Here is a 21770-nt window from a genome sequence, read left to right on the forward strand (position 1 = left end):
ATAGCATAGCAGAGGTCCAAAAGTAGGAAAAGGCAACACATTTTCAAGAGAGGGCAGCTGAAATGTGGTACATATATGGATATAGTGGGAAAGGAGGCAGGTCAGGCAGCTGAGAGGCAATGGATGCGGGGTGGAAGAGGAGTGTGCATTTTATCCAGGGCTGCACATTGACCATATGCAGCATGAATATTTACAACCTGCAGTTATGAGGGAATTAATAATAAAAAAAAAAAGGTAATACATTGATGGTACAAGATTCAAAATGAATTCAGTATAAAGTTTCCTCCTTTCATTCACTCTGTTTCTCTCTCCAGAGTCAAGCCTTGTCAACAGTTTTTCACCAGTGTTTTAAAAAGTAAGAGCCAACATTAAAGTATACGTTGCTGTTGTTAGGTGCCATCAAGTCAGTACCGACTCATAGCGACCCTATGCACAACAGAATAAAACACTGCTCAGTCCTGGGCCAACCTCACAATTGGTGCCATACTTGACCCCGTTGATGCTGCCATTTTGCCAGTCCATCTCACTTGGGGTCTACCTCTTTTTCTCTGATCCTCCACCTTACCAAACATGATATCCTTCCCCAGCAACTGGTCCCTCCTGACAATATGTCCGAAGTATGAGACACGAAGTTTGGCCATCCTGGCCTCCAAGGAGCACTCTGGCTGCACTTCTTCCAACACAGATCTGTTTGTTCTTTTGGCAGCCCATGGCACTTTCAGTATTCTCCTCCAACACCATAACTCAAAAGCATCTGTTTTTCTACAGTCTTCCTTATTCACTGTCCAGCTTTCGCATGCATATGAGTTATTGAAAATACCATGGCTTGGGTCAGGTACACCTTAGTCTTCAAGCTGACATCTTTGCTCTTCAACACTTTAAAAAGATCTTGTGCAGCAGATTTGCATAATGCAACACGTTGTTTGATTTCTTAACTGCTGCTTCCATGAGTGTTAATAGTTGATTGAAGAAGAATGAAGTCCTTGACTTCAATCTTTTCTCCATTGATAAGAATGTTGTTTATTAGTCCAGTGGTGAGGTTTTTGCTTCCTTTACATTGAGATACAATCCATACCGAAGGCTGTGCTCTTTGATCTTCATCAGTAAATATTTTAAGTCCTCTTCACTTTCAGCAAGCAAGGTTGTATCATCTGCATATTTCAGGTTGTTAATGAGTCTTCCTCCAATCCTGATGCCATGTTTTTCTTCATATAACCCAGCTTCTCATATTATTTGCTCAGCATAAGGTTGAATAAGTATGGTGAAAGAATACAACCCAAAGGTGTCACACACCTTTCTTTATTTTAAACCATTCAATGTTCCCATGTTCTGTTTGAACAACTGTCTCTTTGCCCATGTACAGATTCCTCATGAAACAATTAAGTGTTCTGGAATACTCATACTTAGGAATTTTGTCCATAGCTTGTCATGATCCACACAATTGAAAACCTTTGTGTAGTCAATAAAGCACAGGTAAACATCTTTCTGGTATTCTCTGCTTTCAGCCAAGATCCATCGGACATCAGCAATGATATATCCCTTGTTCCATGTCCTCTTCTGAATCCAGTATGAACCTCTGAAAGTTCTCTGTCAATGTATGCTTGCAGCCATTTCTATATAGATAGGTAGATGTTCAGCTTCTTTCAAAAAACTTAGATCCTATGACAACTATTGGCTGGTATGGAGGTATGGCTTCCCCCTTTAGCAGAGAAGTGAGTTCTATTTGCCCAAATTCCCGTATCTTCCTATTGTTTCCCTTACTATGAAGCAGACTTCTTGTTGTCATGCATATGCTGTAGATTTTTGTAGAGTAGAAGAATATTAGTCTTTGGCACTGTAGGATAAGCACTCGACCACAGGGTCAGTGGTTCAAATTCACCAGCTGCTTCTTGGAAAACCTGTGAGTCGGAACTAAATTGACAGCACTTAACAACAACATCTATCAAAAGTGAAAAGAAGGTGTGTTTCAGCCTTTACTCTGTGAACAGTGGGGAGCAATAGTATGAGCTCTATTCTATTGATCCCAAATTCAGATAGGCAACATGAGTCCTGTGGAAGGGTAGGCCCAGGCAGAGAGAAGTCTTAGTAGAAAAACTCCTCAGGGGGATTTCAGGCCAGATGGGTCTTACTGGAAGAGGCAGATCTCTGAGTGTTAAAGCCAAGGACATGCTCCTGTAGGCCTTCCTTGTGCACTCAGGATATTTGTTCACTTCTTGCATGAGCTACAGAAATTCCCCATCTAACTCATAAAGGCTTGTACTCTCTCAAACACTTCCTCGGTTTTGTCTGAAATGCTAAGGAGGGCAATTAGGGAATTCACTACCAAAATTTTAAATGGATTTACTCTAGTTATTTGGCATTTGTACTTCTAGAAACTTATCCATCAAACCATCTCACTGTGTATACTTCTGTTCCTTTCTAAATTTTGTACCATGTTTGCATTATCCATTCAGACTGATGATGTCTTAAAGATAAATGTAAATGCTAAATACTTACTTCATAAATATGTACTATCATTATGGCACATTGATAGTATCTCTAAGATTAGACCCAGGAATACTTCATAATACAAGTCACAAGGCCATCTTAGCTTTGAACCAAGTTCTAGTTCAGCTATTGTTGAGAATCTCAGAAAGAATTTTTCCCTTTTAGAAACAGCATCCTAGATGGGACTTACAGTTCACAACTGTGCCAAAGTCCAAAGAACCCAGGTATGACAATGTGAATCACCATCTCCAACATTGTGGGGGAACCACTCCTGGCTTCTACTCAGGGGGCCAGAGTTCATTTCTACTGCAGTCCCCCAGCAGGTCTCTTTTCTTTCCCCAGCTAGAGGGAATGGGGACAGGAGTGTGAGCTCCTGACATGGGGAGAGGGCCTAGCCTTGCATAATGGCCACCTCAGAGTACTCGTGTGTGTGTGTGTGTGTGTGTGTGTTGTTTAGTTTCCATGCTGGTTCAAACTCAGCTCCACTTACCAGCTGTGTATATCTTTAAACATGTTATTTCTCCTCTCTGAGTCTCCATTCCCATATCTGTTAAGTGTAGATAGTAATCCTGTCTACCTCATAGAGTTATATGATGGCTCTGTGTACAGTATTTAAAACAGTGCCTTGGATACAGTAATGATCAATAATTTGTGTGTGTTTTGGTTTACTTGTTTTAGTTAGTTGTACACATGTTTAGTCAGTTCCTTTGCCATTTTGTCTCTAATACAGCCGTAGTGTTTTTCTGAGTTCCTATTTTTAATATGTACAGAGAGAAAACAGAAGCTTTTGTAGACTTTCGTATTCCTGTTCTCCCTCCTTCCCCAGAGGTAACCACTATCCTGAGGTTGATGTGTCCTCAATACATGTAGGCCACACTTTCCGCAGGGTGACGTTTGCTGGAAGGTAGCCCAATGACAGAAATTGTATCCCCACCCCACTCTCTCTTGATTAGGTGGTGAGCTATGCCCCATTCACACTCTTCCCCTCATTGGTGCCCAGTGCCCTGCTCGAGCAGGCCTATGCTGTGCAGATGGACTTCAACCAGCTGGTGGATGCTGTCAGCCAGAACACTGCCTTTCTGGAGCAAACTCTTTCCAGGTACCAGATACTGGGGTTCCAGGGACTTGGGAGCTGTTAGAACCAAGGGATTGCCTATTGCTTTTTCTTGGTGGGATGGAGGACAGGTGAGAAGGAGAAGCCAAAGCAGTGAATGAGGATTCAGGAGAATGGGCTCATAACCCTCGAACCTTTCCTTCTTTGGGTCTCAATTTATTCATCTGTGAAATGGGGAGGTTGGCTTTAATCTGAGGTCCCTTCCAGCACTGGTGTTCTGTAATTCTGTGATTCATGACCATCTGTTTTTAAAGACTAGCATTTACATTTGAAATTAGGGAAGGTCAGCCCAAGACTTTTCATCATTCCAAAGTGAAGCCAAAAGGCAGGAAAAGTTATTGGGTTTAAAGTCAGATTTACTACATCATGTCCTGAGCAGTGGCCCCTCTTTGCCACCCCAGAGTCTCATCTTTGGGTGCAGACTGGGCCATATATACCCAGGGCATGAGGAAACAGAAGCCCTCAAATGACTCTTCCCACCCATTCATCGTCTCTGTCCCTTCCCTCTTGATCTTTTTTTAATTTTCTTCTTCAGACCTTGGGGAAAGGTAAATTTCTTTGCTTTATTTTAGAATTTACAGATTGACGTTCTGATGGTTGCATGTCTTTGATTCAATTTCAAAACCAAACAAGTTATTTTGTTAGAGACAAAAATCTTTAGAAATTGTGCCGGTTGGTGTGAGAGTAGATATGGAAAGGAACCATTAATGGTAAGAAAATTGAAAACCATTGATTTATAGCTAAAAAGGCATTTTGTTCATGTATGTGTGAAGCACGCCACCACCATTCCTCCAAGGTCTTTATCAAACTGGGCCGACAGTTTGTGCCTATGCTTGGGATTGCATGGAAACACATGTTAGAACAGCAGCCTGAAGTCCAGGGTTAAACGGGACCTACTCAGAAAAGGAAATGTGGGTTTCAACATAACTAGAGGCTGAAGCCCAAGGGGACACTGTTTTCCTCCTTTCCTGAAAGAGCTGGTGGCCTAAGCTACTTGGCCCCCCTCATTGGATTGTCATGGGGTGGGTCCCTATAAAAGGGCATCCTTCAAGCTAGGTTTCAGCAGCCATGCCAAGCCCACCCTGTTAATTGTCTGTGGATTTAATTGCCTGTGGATGCCTTCTTACTGTGTCTCTTCCTGGGGCTCCATAAAACCATACTGGATGGACCGCTGCCACATGCCACATGCCCATGCCATAGCAGCACACTGGGCTATTTATAATAATGTTGTCGTTAAGTGCCGTCGATTCGGTTCTGACCCATAGCGAGCCTCTGTAGGGTTTCCAAGGAGCAACTAGTGAGTTTGAACCACTGACCTTGTTGTTCAAACCAAGCTTGCAGTCAAGTGCTTATCCTACAGCAATAACTATATAAAGCATTCGAATGCAAGCCACAAGGTCGGTGGTTCAAACTCACCAGCCACTCCTCGGAAACCCTATACAGGGTCACTATGAGTCGGAACCGACTCATTGGCACTTAACAACAACATATCAAGATTGCTATCCTAGGTCTTAGTGAGCTGAAATGAACTGGTATTGATCATTCTGAATCAGACATTCATATGGTTTACTTTGCTGGGACTGACAAAGTAAAGAGGAATGGCATTACATTCATTGTCAAAAAGAATATTTCAAGATCTCTTTTGTAGTACAATTATGTCTTTGATAGGATAAGTGGTGCTGTGGGTTAATGTGTCAGACTGCAAAGCCGTTTGAACTGCAAGGTCGGTGGTTCAAGCTCACCAGCTGCTCCTTGGAAACGCTATACAGGGTTGCTGTAGGTTGGAATCGACTCAACGGCACTTAACAACAACAACAACTAGGAAGATGAGTTAATACTGTTGTTAAATACCGTGGAGTCGGTCCCGACTCATAGTGACCCTGCACAGGGTTTCCGAGGCTGTAAATCTTTATGGGAGCAAAACGCCTCATCTTTCTCTCACAGAACCGCTGGTAGTTTCAAACTGCCGACCTTGAGGTTAGCAGCCCGATTCATAACCACTACACTACCAGAGCTCCTTGAGTTAATATTACTGTAATTCAAACTTACACACCAACCACTAAAGCCATTGATGACAAAATTGAAGAATTCTATCAACTTCTTCAGTCTGAAATTGGTCAAACATGCAATCAAGATGTATTAATAATTACTAGTGATTTGGTTCCTGGTGTGGCACTGGAGGGTCAGCACTGGACTGCTAACCACAAGATTTGTGGTTCAAACCCACTAGCTGCTCCTTGGGAGCCCTATACAGGATCCTTATGAGTCAGAACTGACTTGATGGCACTTAACATCAGTAATTGGAATGCAAAGATTGGAAGCAAAGAGGAAAGCTCATTAGTTGGAAAATATGGCCTTGGTGATAGAAATGATGCTGGAGGTCACATGATCGAATTTTGCAATACTTAATAACTTATTCCTTGCAAATACCTTTTTTAAACAACATAAAAAGTGACTATACACATGGATCTCACTAGATGGAATACACAAATTTACTACAATATCATCAGCCAGATTGTGGAACAGACCATCAATTGCTCATATGCAAGTTTCAGGCTGAAGCTGAAGAAAATTAAAGCAAGTGCGTAAGAGCCAAAATAAGACTTTGAACATTAGACATTAATGACTGAAGACTGGAAAAGTTGTGGGATGACATCAAATCCTCATATAGGAAGAAAGCAAAAATTCTAAAGAGTCTTCACATCAAGCATCAATCCCATCCTCTCTGTATACAGGGTAGATAGGGATGGGCAAATTAGAAATTGGCTATCTAAAATGAGGGGGTGATAAAGGCACAAAGTGACTGGATTACAAGTTTTCAAGAGGGAGTTTAGTTTAAGAGTGTGCAGAAGAAGGTAGAGTCCCCACTGAATATTTTTCATCTTGTCTAGTTGGGTCTGGTGAAAAGAGATGGGGATAAGATTCTTATGTTTCAATAGTGAGTAATTGTTATCATGACTACTTGTGACTGTCACAGTTGTAAAGGTAGAAGTTTTGTAACAAAAGCAGGGGAGTAGTTAATCTTATAGCCCAGAAACAGAGGACCCTAGGACCATCAAGGGAGAAGAGCACAAGCAGAATTCAGGACCCTATCCAGAGAAGCAGTGACACCAGAGATGGAAGCAGAGTTGAGGACATGGAGAGAGAGAGCAGCTGAGGACCCTGGGATCATGAAAAGAAAGTGTCTGGGTGTTGGCAGCCAGGAGGCAGGCTTGCAGAATGTGTCCTTTGCTTGTTTAAATTATTATATATTCCTGAGTGTTTTTGTGCGCATCCCCCCCCCCAAAAAAAGCCCCCAAAAAACAGAGGGAATGGAAGTAAATACTGTTGAATGATGATGTACAGAGAAGATTGTAATCATTGCAATGAAACAGTGGTTTAAAGCAAATGTTCTCCCATGTAAATGATTACTCAGTTCACAATAAAACCTTTAAAAACTAAAGAGAGACTCTGAAACTTGCTCGCCATGTAAAGATGCTAAAGCAAATGGAAGGAGGTGAAAGAGCTGAACAGAAAATTTCAAAGGTCAGCTTGAGAAGACAAATTCAAGTATTATAATGAAATGTGCAAAGACCTGGAGTTAGAAAACCAGAAGCGAAGAACTCGCTCAGCATTTCTCAAACTGAAAGAACTGAAGAAAAAAAATTAAAGCCTTGGGATGCAGTATTGAAGGATTCTATAGGCAAAATGTTGAATGATGCAGAAACCATCAAAAGAAAGAAGAATACACAGAGCACTGTACCAGAAAGAAGTGGTCAGTGTTCAACCATTTTCGAGAGGTAACATATGATCAAGAGCCCATGGAGAAGTCGAATCTGCACTGAAGACATTGATGATAAATGAGGTTCCAGGAATTGCAGACTATAAATTGAAATCTTTCAACAAACTGATGGAACACTGAAGGCACTCACTCATGTATGCCAAGAAATTTGGAAGACAGTTACCTGGCCAACCGATTGGAAAAGATCCATATTTGTACCCATTCTAAAGAGATAATTTAAAAATGGTTGCAATGGTATATCAAACCTAGAACTGCCAGAAATTCAAGCTGGATTCAGGAAAGGTCATGGAACTAAGGATATCATTGCTGATTTCATATGGATCTTGGTTGAATGCAAAGAATACCAGAAAGATGTTTGCTTGTGCTTTATTGACTATGTAAAGACTTTTGACTGTGTAAATCATGACAAATTAAGGATAACATTGTGAAGAATGAACACTTCATTGTGCTCATGAAGATCCTGTACGTAGACCAAGAGGCAGTTGTTCAAAAAGAACAAGGGGATATTGAGTGGTTTAAAATCAGAAAAGGTGATTTAAAAATCACCAGGGTTGTATCCTTCCACCATACTTATTCAGTCTGTATGCTGAGCAAATGATCCAAGAAGCTGAATTATATGAAGAAGAATGTGGCATCAGGATTGGAGGAAGACTCATTAGCAACCTGTGATATGCAAATGACGTAACCTTGCTTGCTGTAAGCAAAGAGGATTTAAAATAATTACTGATGAAGATCAAAGACCCCAGCTTTCAGTATGGATTGCACCTCAATGTAAAGCAAACAAAGGTTCTCACAACTGGACTGATAAATAACATCATGATAAATGGAGAAAAGATTTAAGTTGTCAACAACTTCATTTCAACACTCATGGAAGTAGCGGTCAAGAAATAAAATGACATATTGCATTAGGCAAATCTGCTGCACAAGACCTCTTTAAAGTGTTTAAGAGTAAGATATCTGCTGCACAAGACCTCTTAAAGTGTTTAAGAGTAAGATATCAGTTTGAGGACTAAAGTCTGCCTGGCCCCTAAGCCATGGTATTTTCAATAGCCTTATATGCATGTGAAAGTTGGACAATGAATAACGCAGACTGAAGAAGAATTGATGCATTTAAATTATGGTTTTGGAGAAGAATATTAAAAGTACCATGGACTACTAAAAGAACAAACAAATCATTGTTGGACGAAGCACAGACAGAATGCTCCTTAGAAAGCAGGATGACGAGACTTTGTCTCATACTTTGGTAATCTCTAGAGAAAGACATCATGTTTGGTAACGTAGAGGATCATCGAAAAAGAGGAAGACCCACAACATGATGATTGACACTGGCAGCAGCAATGAGCTCAACTGGAACAACAGTTGTGACGTTGGTACAGGAGGAGGCAGTGTTCCGTTATGTTTTATATAAGGTCACTATGAGTGGGAACCCACTCACCAGCATCTAACAACAATATAATGAGTTAAGGGGCCTTGGTAGCATCGTGGATTAGGCATTAGACTGCTATCCACAAGGTCAGCAGTTCAAACCCATTGGTTGCACCACAGGAGAAAGATGAGATTGTGTGCATCCGTAAAGATTTATATAGTCTTGGAAACCCTAATGAGTGTGCCTAGCTGGCATTGGGTTTGGTTTTAGTATATAATGAGTCCTCACATACATGGTGCTTCCCTCATGCCATTTACAGTCAATTAGGAGAGCCAACACTCATCTTTACATTACACTAATAAGTTGAAGGGAAAAATTATAGCTATGTTCAGTGTTACAAAGGTCCACAGCTATGAAAGCACACAGTAGAGGAATGTGGCCCAGAGAAGGAAGACCTCCTTAAGGAAAGCACTTCATAAGAAATAGTTTTAAAATCAAAACAGAATGTTTATTTAGGTTGGAAAACTCTTATTGGGGCAAAGCGATCTTCTAATCTTAAAGGGCTATTATAGGGGAGGGTAAGTCTTGTCCTGGGAGGTCCCTTGGTATACGGGAGAGAAGCTACAGAGAATTTAATATTAGGTCAGCCAGGAAGCTTGCCAACCATCAGAGGTATTGTAGACTAGAATAGTATAAAATCTATCACGTTATTTTTTTAGTTCTTCTCAGGACTAAGTCTATATTTAATTCTTTACATGTAGTATGTCATTGAATCTTCACAACTCTGTGATTTAAATCTGATTATTTTCCTGTTCATTTCACACATGAACAAACTGGCCCAGAAAGACGAAATGATTCTGACATTGTCTAGTAGTAAGTGTAAGAGCTGGAATTTGAACCTAGGTCATCTGACTCTAGAGCTGGGTCCTTAATCGCTGTTTTCTACCATGACTGGATGGTGGTGGTGGGAGGTATTCATGTTTTGCCTAGGAGACCTAGAGAATTCAGGAGTTAGTGGTCAGGGCAGAACCTCTTGACCTTTAAGATCCCATGTAGCTTGGAAAATGTTATCTGTTTCCCACTCTAGCACCATCAAAAGGGATGACTTTACTGCGCGTCTCTTTGACATCTACAAGCAAGTCCTGAAAGAGGGCATTGCCCAGGTAACCATGTCTACCCAACCCCAGCCTGGGACCTGCCCCTCCCATTTCTGTTTTTTCAAGCAGATCTTGGCCCAGGCCCTGAGTCTGCTGTTCATTGGATCCCACTGGGTTTGTACATCAGAGACCAATCCTGAGATGACCAGAAGAATGAGTTCCCCTGGGTTTGGGAGTGTTAGCCAATGCTTTCAATCTCTGCATAGAGTTCATGGTACTCGTTTGCCCCGTGGTCAGGCCCTCAGAGGCAGTCTCTGGGGAGGTGCCCTCAACCTTCATTTTTCCCACACAGACTGTCTTCCTGGGCCTGAACCGCTCAGACTACATGTTCCAGCTCAGTGCAGATGGTTCTCCAGTCCTGAGACAGATTGAAATCAACACCATCTCTGCCAGCTTTGGGGGTCTGGCTTCCCGGACCCCAGCTGTGCACAGGTGGGTTCCTTGGGCACACGCATGGGACCTGGCCTGGGTCTATTGTCACAAACTGGGCCAAGAATGTCCAACTCTGACTGTGTCGGCTTGGACCCCAGGTCACATTTTCCCTCTGCAGCATGGTTTCCACTTGTAATCAGGCCTTTGTATGATGTCCAGGAGAGAAGGAACCTGAGGACTCATCTAGTCTTGCCCCTCATTTGTGAATTAGTGTTCCAGTCAGAGGGAACAGTATCTGTGAAGGCCCTGAGATAAGAAAGAGCTTGGCATGTTTGAGGAAGTCAGAATCCAAGGCAGGAGGGATATATGGCCTCCCTATCTGAGGGCTGAGCACTGGTAGTATCCATTTCGGGTCAGCAGTGATGCGCCAAGTCACTTTGATTCCAGATGATTGTAATAAGATTCCAGACAGCACCCAGGGGTTCGGGGTGAGGGGGTGCCTGCTTATTGAGAGTTTGGGGTGGGCTAGAGTCACAGGACCTCAGGGCTCCTCTGGGCATGTACACCAGGAGCCAGGGTTAGGACAGCCCTGCATATTCCACCTGAGGTGGGTCCTACAGGAGCATGATGGTAAGATGCTCTGTTGTGCTCGGCTGATTCTCATAGCAATGTTCCTATGAGTGTCCCAGGTCCGTCAGTTACTGAGCAGCCTTCTCTCTTCCAACAGACATGTTCTCAGCGTCCTGAGTAAGACCAAAGAAGCTGCCAAGATCCTCTCCAATAACCCCAGCAAGGGACTTGCTCTGGGGATTGCCAAAGCCTGGGAGCTCTACGGTTCAGCAAAGTAAGGGAACATGAAAGTGGCAGCAGTATCCTACTGTGAATTCAACACTCGTGGGTGCAGCAACTTCTTATTTGCCTGGCATCATTAGGGAATGAGAGAATTTTTCTAAGAATGAAAACTTGCATCTGCAAGTGCCAAAGTTCTGTTAATGGAGTTTTGGACTTTCTTCCTAAATAAGAGAAACTTTCCTTTTTCTTATTGCTGGAAGGCCCTCGTTAGGATTGTCAGTGGTTGCATCCTACTGTAATGAGGAAGGATGAGAGAGGCATGGGAGGCTGTTTGCCTACACCAATGGCCCCAGGTGGCTGTGCTTTAAATTCTTATTCATTCTCGTCATAGATGTCTCTCTGTCTCCCTTCTATCAGCTCTTCCTTCTTACTGTTGCCCGTGTACTACCACCTGAAATCCTCTACTCCCACTTCCATGCCTCCTTTCTGATTTGCGAGGAAGCAGATTGTCAGGCTTATTATAACTGTGTCTCAAGAGTGTGAGGGCCTATTTGATAAATAAATGCAGACACTTTGAATTAGGTTAGGGATCATATGGTGTCTATTTTAATGGTCTGTATTAGGGAGACCTGGTGACACAGTGGTAAAAACTCTAGGCTGCAAACTGAAAGGTCGGTGGTTTAAACCCACCAGGTACTCTGCAGGAGAAAGATGTGGCAGTCCGCTTTTGTAAAGATTTACAGCCTTGTAAACCTCATGGGGCAATTCTACTCTGTCTTCCCTGTTGTTAAGTGCCATCCAGTTGGTCCCAATTTATAGCAACCCTGTATAGGATTTCTGAGGCATGACTGGTGAGTTTGAACAGTTCAAACCCACCTCATGGTCAAGTGCTTATTCTACAGCACCACAGCAGGACTCTGTCTTAGACGGTTGCAAAGAGTCTGAGTAAACTCCATAGCACTGGGTTTGGGGTTTGAGATTTGGGATTCTAACTGCTTAGAGTTGCTAGGTAAGTGAGGTTCAGATAAGTGAGGGTCCACTGTGCTTGCAGCCACTGCACTGTTACTAACATTAGTAGCACTTACTAGTCCTTATTTGTTCCTTTTTTAAGGGCTTTGCTTTAGGATCTTTGGATCTTATTGAATCCTCATAGCAATCAGTCTCAGATAGGTTCTATTAATTTCTTCCATTTTATAGACAAGGAAATTGAGGTTCAGAGAAGTGAAGTGGCTTATTCAAGGTCAAGTGGTGAGTTGGTGGCAGAACCTAGAGTCCACTTTCCGCTAGAACCTGATTTTTGTTTCTTTTCATTGTGATAAAATTGAGAGTCCTGGTGTGGCACTGTAGGGTAAGCATTCAACCACAAGGTCGGTTTGAATCGCAAGGTCTCCAGCTACTCTTTGGAAACGCTGTACAACTCCCTCCAGAACTTGATTTTGATTTATTTTAATTGTGATAAAATAGAGACATGATATTTGCTATTTTTACCATTTTCAAGTGTACAGTCCAGTGGAGCCCCTGCATTCTTTGTCACTCCACTTGATTCTCTCCTAGAGAGCTTCTCCGGGCTCACTCATCCTTACTGAGATCTATGAGACTGACTCTGCCTATCTAGACATCATCAGAGAAATCATCTATCAAATGGAACTCTTGGTTTAGTTGTATTCTGAGAGAGGGAAGCCAAGAGTTGGGTCAGCTAGGGAACTACTGACGGACAAATGGTGCAAATAGTTTCTCCAGCCAGGCTGTATACAAAGGAAAAAGTCTTGTGTACCTGGAGTTAGGCACTGTGGGTCCAAGCCATGGGGTGCCTAAGCCAAGACTGGCTTCCACCAATTTTGAGAGTCAGAGACACTCTCCTGCAGATCCAACACATGACCTTGATGACCTTTCTCTGAGCTTCAATTTCCTCATTTGAAAAATGGGTGTCACGGAAACCCCTAAAAGAGTGGTAATCCATTGTGGTTGAGTCCGTTCTGACTCGATGGTGATCCCATGGGTTACAGAGCAGAGTTGGGCTCCACAGGGTTTTCTCAGCTGTCTTCTTTATGGAAGCAGGTCACCAGGTTCCAACAAACAATCTCTAGGTTAGGGGTCAAGCATAAGCCATTTATGTGCACCACCCAAGTTGTGGTAAAAATTAAATGAGCTCTTGGTTGTGAAAAATGATTTAAAAAACAAAAATCTTGATGAAGATCTTTATCCTTTCCAGTGTAACAACAGCAATACTGATGACGTTCTTGTTATGTGCCATCAAGTTAGTTCCAACTCATAGAGTGACTCTGTGTATGGCACTACAACACAGTGAAGGAAACTGCTCAGTCCTGTGCTGTCCTCACAGAGAAACCTCAACAGCACTTAACAACAACAAAACAACAAGTTTTATTGGACAAAAGAGCACACTGAGGCTCAGAGAGGCTGAGTACCCTGTCCAAAGTCCCACAGCTAGTAAGTATAGATAGAATTCATGTCTGTCTCCCTCTAAGACTTTGTTCTCCACTACACTGGTATGTCTCCAAGAAAACTAAAATATAAGCATTTGTAGAATAAAAGGAATTTGCATCAATTATCTCATACTTTTTCAGGAATTTTTTAAAGGAAGACTATAAACAAATTATTATTTCAGTATAGATGAACTCTCTAAACAAAAGGTTTGTGGTTGGGATGAGCAGAAATGGTAAAAGGTTGAGAAACACTGATCTGTTTAGTCCCTTTATTTTGTATAGGGAAGTCAGGGCCCTAAGAAGGAAACTGACTTACCCAAGGACACAGCCCAAGTCACAGGCAAAGCCTCATTTCCCGTCCAACAGGCTACCGCCACTTCACCTTCCTTAGCTGACAACATTTCTCACCCTACCCCAACAGAGTGCTCAGAGCTAAAGGCAGGAAAAGGTAGACTATGTTTTCTGGCTCTGACTGGGAGCATTTAGACTGGTAGCAGTCAATTAACTGGAGCATGAGGTTCCATGTTAACCTGTAGCTTCCAGCCTCCCTCCTCCACCTCTCCTTGGAGGTGGGCCAGCCTTGGGCCAGGCGCCACCTTCCCACACACACTCACACATGTGCCCAATCAACAGCCGAGCAGATCAGGCTGCAAAATGAAGAGCAAGTCCGTCGTTCTTGGGACTGTCAGCATAAGGTGGTTTGTGAAAGGTAGCTTGTCTCCAGGCTACCCAGCTCCCAACAAAGCTATGGCTTAATGTTTCTTCTAACTTCATGAAATAATAGGCAGGCAGGGACAGGGGTACTAGGACCTGTATTTCAGCTAGGTGAAAGGAATCAAGCAGACAGAGTTCACTCTGAGGGTCCCGTTCAGATAGGGAAAAACAGAAGCAAATAAACAAGAAGAGGTGAGGAATCTACACTTATCCTCCTAAGCTAAATCTGGACCTCCAAGAGTCTCAGCAAGAAGCCACAGGCGCAGAGCCGTACTGCTACAGGGAAAATGGAATTTGGTACTGCTGAGGAGCGGCCCCCAGTGAGTCTGCTGGAGAATTGGGCCTGTCTCTGACAACTGAAAATAATTTGGCTGATAATCCACAGACAATTGTCTGGCACAAGATTTTCTCTGAATCCTTGAACCCCTACTTTAAGAAACATGTGGCTAAAAAGAGAAGAGACCACGTAAGCCCCAGTGATACCATCCATACAGTGGAACCAAACCCGACCCTGTGTACATGCCAGGGATTTTGGGAGGTCCCAGGAAATAGTCTTATTTGTATGTACTTACATAGGCCTTGTATAGGGTTCCATTGATCTGTTCTAATACTTCATGCAAGAACTACACTTTCTTATGATATATATTTTACAATCTAATAATAGTCATCAGTTCCCAACACTCAACATTTTTCTTTTATAGAATATTCTTTAATATTCCTACCTGTTTATTCTTCCAGACAGATTTTAGAATCATGTTAAACCCAAGAAAATGTCCTCTTGGGTTTTGAGATGGTTTTAAGTCTAAAGTTTAATTTGCACAGAATTGACAGCATAACAATATTTACTCTCTGGAGAAGGAGCAGGCACAGCTCCAGTTTTGCAAGCTTCTTATTTTCAGGAACTAATGTGTCATCACCTCGGCTGTCTGGGCCTGAGGCAGTGCTAAGTTGAGGACCATGTGCTCCTCCTTTCCGGGAAGTGAAAGCAGGAGCACATGGCTCATTCTTGATGGGTGAGAGAGAGGAGGCCGCACTCTGTAGCAGCCTGGGGCCACCTGTGATCTTTCCCTAGTGCGCTGGTGCTGCTGATTGCTCAAGAGAAGGAGAGGAACGTGTTTGATCAGCGTGCCATAGAGAATGAGCTCCTGGCCAGGTAAGTAAGGCAGGCAGGGCTCGAGATGTGGCCTGACATGGAACAGAGCCTCCACTTAAACTGACCCTTGCCACCTTTCCCCAGAAACATCCATGTAATTCGGCGAAGATTTGAAGATGTTTCTGAAAAGGGATCTCTGGACCAAGACCGAAGGCTATTTATGTAAGTGGTCAAGGGGCATTCCCCAAGGGTCCAGTGGAGTGCTGAATTATGAACCTCATCCCACCACCCTCTTCCCCAAAACTGTCCTTTCTCCTTAAAGATGTGATGACTTGCTTCCTTCTCTCTAAATTTCAGATGGGAATTCTGAAATAATCTGTCTTTCCTGGAAATTATGGAGAAGGCCACTCAACCTCTGCCTCTGAAGGGTTGTGTCAGAACTGTTGGCATCTGGATAAGGGCATTCTTAAAGATAACCTTAGTTTTAATATGTGTTGAGGCTGCCAAAGTTTTATTGACCTTTGTGGTTGTGTCAGGCCTGGGCTGTTGAGCCGGGCAGTCTGGGAGCAAGAGGAGCAATCAACTCAATCTGTGATTGATCTAGTGTCACTGTCTAACTGCAGACAAGACTCCAAGGGGCCTTAATTTGTGTTCTAACCCAGGCTCTATCCAGAGACGGCCACAAGGTGGCTTTGCTGCCACATTTGGTAGCATTGCTCCATGTGTACAACCTCCATGGAATCCCACAGTATCACTTACTATTTTTAAACTGTGCTATTTATCATATCAAAGCAAAGTAGTTATTTTCCTTTCCAGTTTAAATAGATAAACTGGACGTCTAACAGGTCAAAGAAAAGGGGAAGAAGTTTAAAAAGGTAGTCTGTGTCTTAATTAGACTCATAGTTTTGCATCGCCCTTTCCCACTCGCACCCCTCAGCCACTTCAAACAGTGAAAATGCAAGTGTTTTTTGCTAAACGTGGCATAGTATTCTGCTGTTCAGTAAATTTGAGCCCACTTTTAAAATTTTTACCTAATCCAGTTCTGTTTACCAGCCTGCTGCTTTTCTGATCTTCCTAGAATACCTGACATCTGCAGAATTCTAAGGCAGCTCTTTCATCAATAGTGTACACATTCCTTCCTGTACACCTCCATGCTTTTTAGTGAAAGTACTGGTGGGCAGGTATCTACTTCTATTGGTTACAATGAGTCCCTGCCCAAACTCCCACTGTGGATTGTTTCAATGGACCTAAACTTATTTTGATGCACCCAGGAACTGATTGAACCACTGAATACATCAGTTATAATTTAATACAGCTGTTTTCTCCATTCTGCGTTCTAGGGACGGCCAGGAAATTGCTGTGGTTTACTTCCGGGATGGCTACATGCCAAGTCAGTATAGTCTACAGGTTGGTATTTTTTGTTAGGCCATTCTTTGCCTCCTGGGACTCACCAGAGCTCCAGAGAAACATAAGAGACATCACAACAACCTGGACTTTTCCCTGGGCTCTGGTTTCATGTTTTCCTCAGGGAACTTATTACTGGACCATGCTATCCTCCTGAAAATTTTTTCTACTTCTCAGTCTCCACAAACACATTCCCTTCAAGAATCTAAATCCTCAGGAATCCGTGGTACTGCAGAACTCACACTCTCTCCAGTGGTATGCTGGAAAATGTCGCTCACAGGGAAAAGCCCCAATTGGTAACATTTGTTTTTTTATGATGTACATACTGCCACCATGACAAATTTCAAGCTACCCAAATTGGCATCTCTGAACAGAATTAGGAAGACGTAAATACAGTCTATCAGTTCCAGAACACCACTGGCCATTTCCTTGCCTGTTTTGTATCTAAGGCAGAAAGTTTTTAATCATCGTGTTAATGACAATAATGATACCTCCTTACCTTCTATGTCGTTTCAAAATTACTTCTTTTACTGCTTAAAACCACTCCGTGAGCTGTAGGGTTATCTCCACTATACAGATAGAAAAACTAAGGTTTGGAGAGATGCCAGGGCTTGTCTAAGGTCCTACAGGGAATTTCCAACCTTTCTGACTCAGTCCACTAGCCCTCCCAGCGTATACTTTTTCCCCTCTGCCCCTAATGTCCACAACATGTTGTTATGTTGTTAAGTGCCGTCGAGTCGGTTCCGACCCATAGCGACCCTGTACAGGGTTTCCGACATAGAGAACTAAAAAGCCTCTGCTTTTATTTAGGGGAAGGTAAAGAAATAAGTTGGGTAATACTATGAGCAGCAGGCTGAGGGTCATGAGCCTTTGGCTCTGCTTCTGTGACCATATGCCTATCTGGGGCTCAGCTTTACTATCTGTAAACTAACGGAACTACATTTAAAAACAAGAAAAGAAGGCGCTCCTTCCAGTTCTACCGTTCTTTGAATCTAGACTGCTCCCTAAGACCCAGTACTGTTGTTACCAATGGTGTGAACTTGCTGGCTAGAGAAGAAAGAAGCTGTTCATTGGAAAAATGGATCTAGGTTCCAAGACCAGGAGCATTGAGGAAAGGGGCCCTAGAGAATGCTAAAAGAGAGAAGAGGTGGTGCTAACAAGAAAATCTTTTGGGAACTAAAAGTTAAGTCTAGGTTTGGCACATGGAGAACAAGTCTGCAAGACTCAGTGACGTCCCAGGGATCATGGGTAAGACACTGCTCAGACTTGGGTTTTGCTTTATCTACTCCATATCTGAAGGAGCTCTGGTAGCCTCGTGGTTACGAATTGGGCTGCGAACCTCAGGGTCAGCAGTTTGAAACTGCCAGCTGTTCCGTGGGCGAAAGATGAGGCTTTCTGCTCCTATAAAGATTTACAGCCTCGGAAACCCTGTGCAGGGTCGCTATGAGTTGGAACCGACTCCACAGCACATAATAACAACAACTCCATATCTGTGTCCATTCCAAAGAGAGGTGACTCAGTGGAATGTGGAAACCATCAAACAATATCATCAATCTCATATGCAAGTAAAATTTTGTTGAAGATCTTTCAAAAACAGTTGCAACAGTACATTGGCAGGGAACTGCCAGAAATTCAAGCTGGATTCAGATGAGGACATGGAACAAGGGTTATCACTGCTGACATCACAAGTATTTTGGCTGAAAGCAGAGAATACCAGAAAGATGTTTACTTGTGCTTTATTAACTATGCAAAAGCTATGGATTCCATTGAGAAGAATGGGAACTCCAGAATGTTTCATAGTGCTCATGAGGAATTTGTATATAGACCAAGAGGCAGTTATTCAAATAAAACAAAGTGACACTGACTGGTTTAAAGTCAAGAAAAGTGTGCGCCAGGATTGTATCCTTTCACCATACGTATTCAATCTGTATATTAATCCAAAAATAATCCAAAAACCTGGGTTATATGAAAAAGAATGTGGCAGCCAGATTAAGAGATGACTCTAACAAACTGCGATATGCAGATGATCACAACTTTGATCAACTAAGCGAAGAGGACTTAAAATACTGATGAAGGTCAAAGACCACAGCCTTTGGTATGGGTTACACCTCAATGTAAAGAAAACAAAAATCCTCATAACTGGGCCATAAAAAACATGCTAAATGAAGAAAATATTGAAGTTACCAAAAACTTCATTTTGCTTGGATACATAGTCAACACTCATGGAAGCAGCAGTCAGGAAGCCAAACAACATATTGTATTGGGCAAATTGGATAGAGAAGACCTCTTTAAAATGTTCAAGAGCAAAGATACCAGTTTGAGGACTAAGGTGTGTTTAATCCAAGCCATGATATGTCGAGTAACCTCATATGCATTTGAGTTACGATGTTGGAGAAGAATATTGAAAGTGCCATGGACTGCCAGAAGAACCAACAAAAATGTTGGAAGAAGTACAGGCAGAATGTTCTTTAGAAGTGAGGATGGTGAGACTTTATCCCTCGTCCTTTGGACATATTCTCACAAGGGTCCAGTCCCTGGAGAAAGATATCATGCTTGGTAAAGCCGAGGATCGTCGACAAAAGGAAGATATCTGAAGTATCTTTACTTTGACACAGTGGAGTAGCACTGGGCTCAAAAGTAACAATTGTGAGGATTTTGTAGGACCTGGCAGTGTTTTGTTCCCATGAGCAATTATCCCCTCTGTTCTCTTGCCTCTCACACCCTAAATTCAATCACAGACCCTTCATTCTGTGATTATGCACCTGCAGGCCTTTGTGTATGTTGTTACGCTACACTGAGCACTCGCCCCATGGAGTCTCACCTTTCTCAGGCTCCCACTCAAATTTCACCTCATTCAATAATAAATACCCACACACATGCATGAGTTTGTGGAAATTTTTCATTAGTTTTTAATTCCATTTTCCTACAAATTTACAAAGCCCCCTCGTGTGTGTGTGTTTATTTACTTATTTGTTGTTGTTGTTGTTGTTATGTGCCGTGGAGTCGGTTCCGACTCATAGCGACCCTGTACAGGGTTTCCGAGGCTGTAAATCTTTACGGGAGCAGAAAGCCTCATCTTTCTCCCGCGGAGCAGCTGGTAGTTTCGAACTGCTGACCTTGTGGTTCACAGCCCGATTCGTAACCACTACGCTACCAGAGCTCCTTATTTATTATTTAGCACCTACAAAAATGCCAGGCACTGTGTTAGACAGTGGGGTAGCACAGAAAACAAAAACAGCTAATGGTCTGGTCCTTAAGGTGCCTGTAATCTGGTCAGGGAGATGGATATCAGAAATAAGCAAAAAGTTTTCTGTTTTCTCAGTTGGGGACTGAAACAACATGGTGGAGTGAGAATTATGGGACTGGACAAGCACTGGTCTGCTAACCACAAGGTTGGCAGTTCAAACCCACTAGATGCTCCTTGGAAACCCTGAACAAGATCACTCTGATAGCTGACTCCATGGCTCTTAACAACAACAACAATATTAAATAAAGTTCAGAGATGCCTTCTTGGATATGACTTTGGGTCAAGACTCAAAGATAAGAAGAATTCAGCCATCCATGGGGAAAACGAAGAGAATTCCAGGCAGAGGGAAAAGCAGCAAATGTGTAGGCCCTGAGGAGGGAACGAAGTTTAAGAAATGATATGACAGGCCGTGTGGCTGGAACTTGGCAGTGGGGGCTGGGAGGGTGGCATGAAATAAGGTTGTCAGAAGAGGAAGCAGTTGGGATTTTATTTGGAGAACATTGGGCAGCTGAGTTCATAAGCAGCCCACCTTTTTTAAACCTCTTCATCAGTTAGCTCTACGCAAACCTTTTCTCTTTTTCTCTCTAGAAGGCCTCTTGAGACTTTAGTAGCCTTCTTGTTGTTAAGTGCCGTTGAGTCGTTTATGACCCATAGCGACCCTGTACAGGGTTTCCATGGAGGAGCTGGTGAGCTTGAACCACTGACCTTGCAGTTCAAACGACTTTGCAGTCTGACGCATTAGCCCACAGCGCCACACCAGGACTTGGCTCCCTGATTATCCTTCTTAGTTGGGTCAGACCCCATTCATTAGCATCAAGTGTTATCCTTTCCTCAGGAACCAGGACTGAAAGGTCAAATTGTTTATTGCAGAGGGTTCCATGCACAAGTGGAAAGTATTAGAAACACCACCAGGTTAAGAACTAGAATGTGCCCAGAAGCTCCCCATGTATCCCTTTCCAATCCTCACTTCTTTCCTCCCTCCTAGAGGTAAACACTACTCTGACTTTTATAATTCTTTGGTTCTATTTATATTTTTATTATAAAATATCTTTGTAGTCTTATGTGTTTTACTTCTTTCATCCACTGTGTTGTGTATAGCTTTCGTTTGTGCTTTGTAAATGCTGTCTAATGTTCCAATATAGGAATAGACCACAATTGGTTTATCTATTTACTATTTTCTGTGAGTGGGTAGGAGTCATGAGTTAGGGGTAGGACTCTGGCTAGGTGTAAGCTAGGCCTAGGGCTTCGTTTAGTGTTAGAAGTAGCATTAGCATTGGCATTTTAAGTATATTTTGTTAAGTGCCATTGAGTTAATTCTGACCCATAGCGACCCTGTACAGGGTTTTCAAGGAGCTACAGGTGAGCTTGAACCGCTGACCTTGCAGTTCAAACTGACTTTGCAGTCCAGTGCATTAATCCACAGTGCCACACCAGGACTCCATATTAAGTATAGTCCTGTGTCATTGTGCTAGACTTTGAGCTCCCTGAAGGTGACAACTCTATCGACTGGGAGGAGTCACAGCTGCCTTGCAAGGATGATGCACTGACCCTGGCAGATAATTAATGTGAAAATCTAAAGTGTGTGAAAGGAAAAGCAGACCAACCTAGAGTGGCTAGAAGAACAGAAGATATTTCTTGAAAGAAAGACCTACAGGAGAAATATAAAACAACATAGGCAGACCGACTGTTACTACAAGAACAAGCAACTTGCTTGCCCAGGAAACATCAAGGCAAGTGGTCGGGTCCCCTCAGTGCAAACCCCCTTCCAAGACTAAGACTCAATGGGAATACACGCTGTG

General features: G+C 42.7%; 1 protein-coding gene across 1 annotated transcript in view; it reads left to right on the top strand.

Moving 5' to 3' along the window:
* The first annotated feature begins 3440 nt into the window (after positions 1-3440).
* Positions 3441-21770, top strand: part of GSS (glutathione synthetase) — a 30202-nt gene continuing 11872 nt past the window's right edge. The window contains exons 1-6 of the mRNA XM_006876871.1: positions 3441-3586; positions 9836-10337; positions 11005-11121; positions 15300-15380; positions 15465-15542; positions 16661-16727. Of these exons, the coding sequence (XP_006876933.1) occupies positions 10117-10337; positions 11005-11121; positions 15300-15380; positions 15465-15542; positions 16661-16727 (564 nt within the window). The 5' untranslated portion in view covers positions 3441-3586; positions 9836-10116. The remainder of the gene's footprint in view (positions 3587-9835; positions 10338-11004; positions 11122-15299; positions 15381-15464; positions 15543-16660; positions 16728-21770) is intronic.

The sequence above is a fragment of the Chrysochloris asiatica genome, unplaced genomic scaffold (genome assembly GCF_000296735.1).
Source record: "Chrysochloris asiatica unplaced genomic scaffold, ChrAsi1.0 scaffold00423, whole genome shotgun sequence".
Classification (NCBI taxonomy): Eukaryota; Metazoa; Chordata; class Mammalia; order Afrosoricida; family Chrysochloridae; genus Chrysochloris; species Chrysochloris asiatica.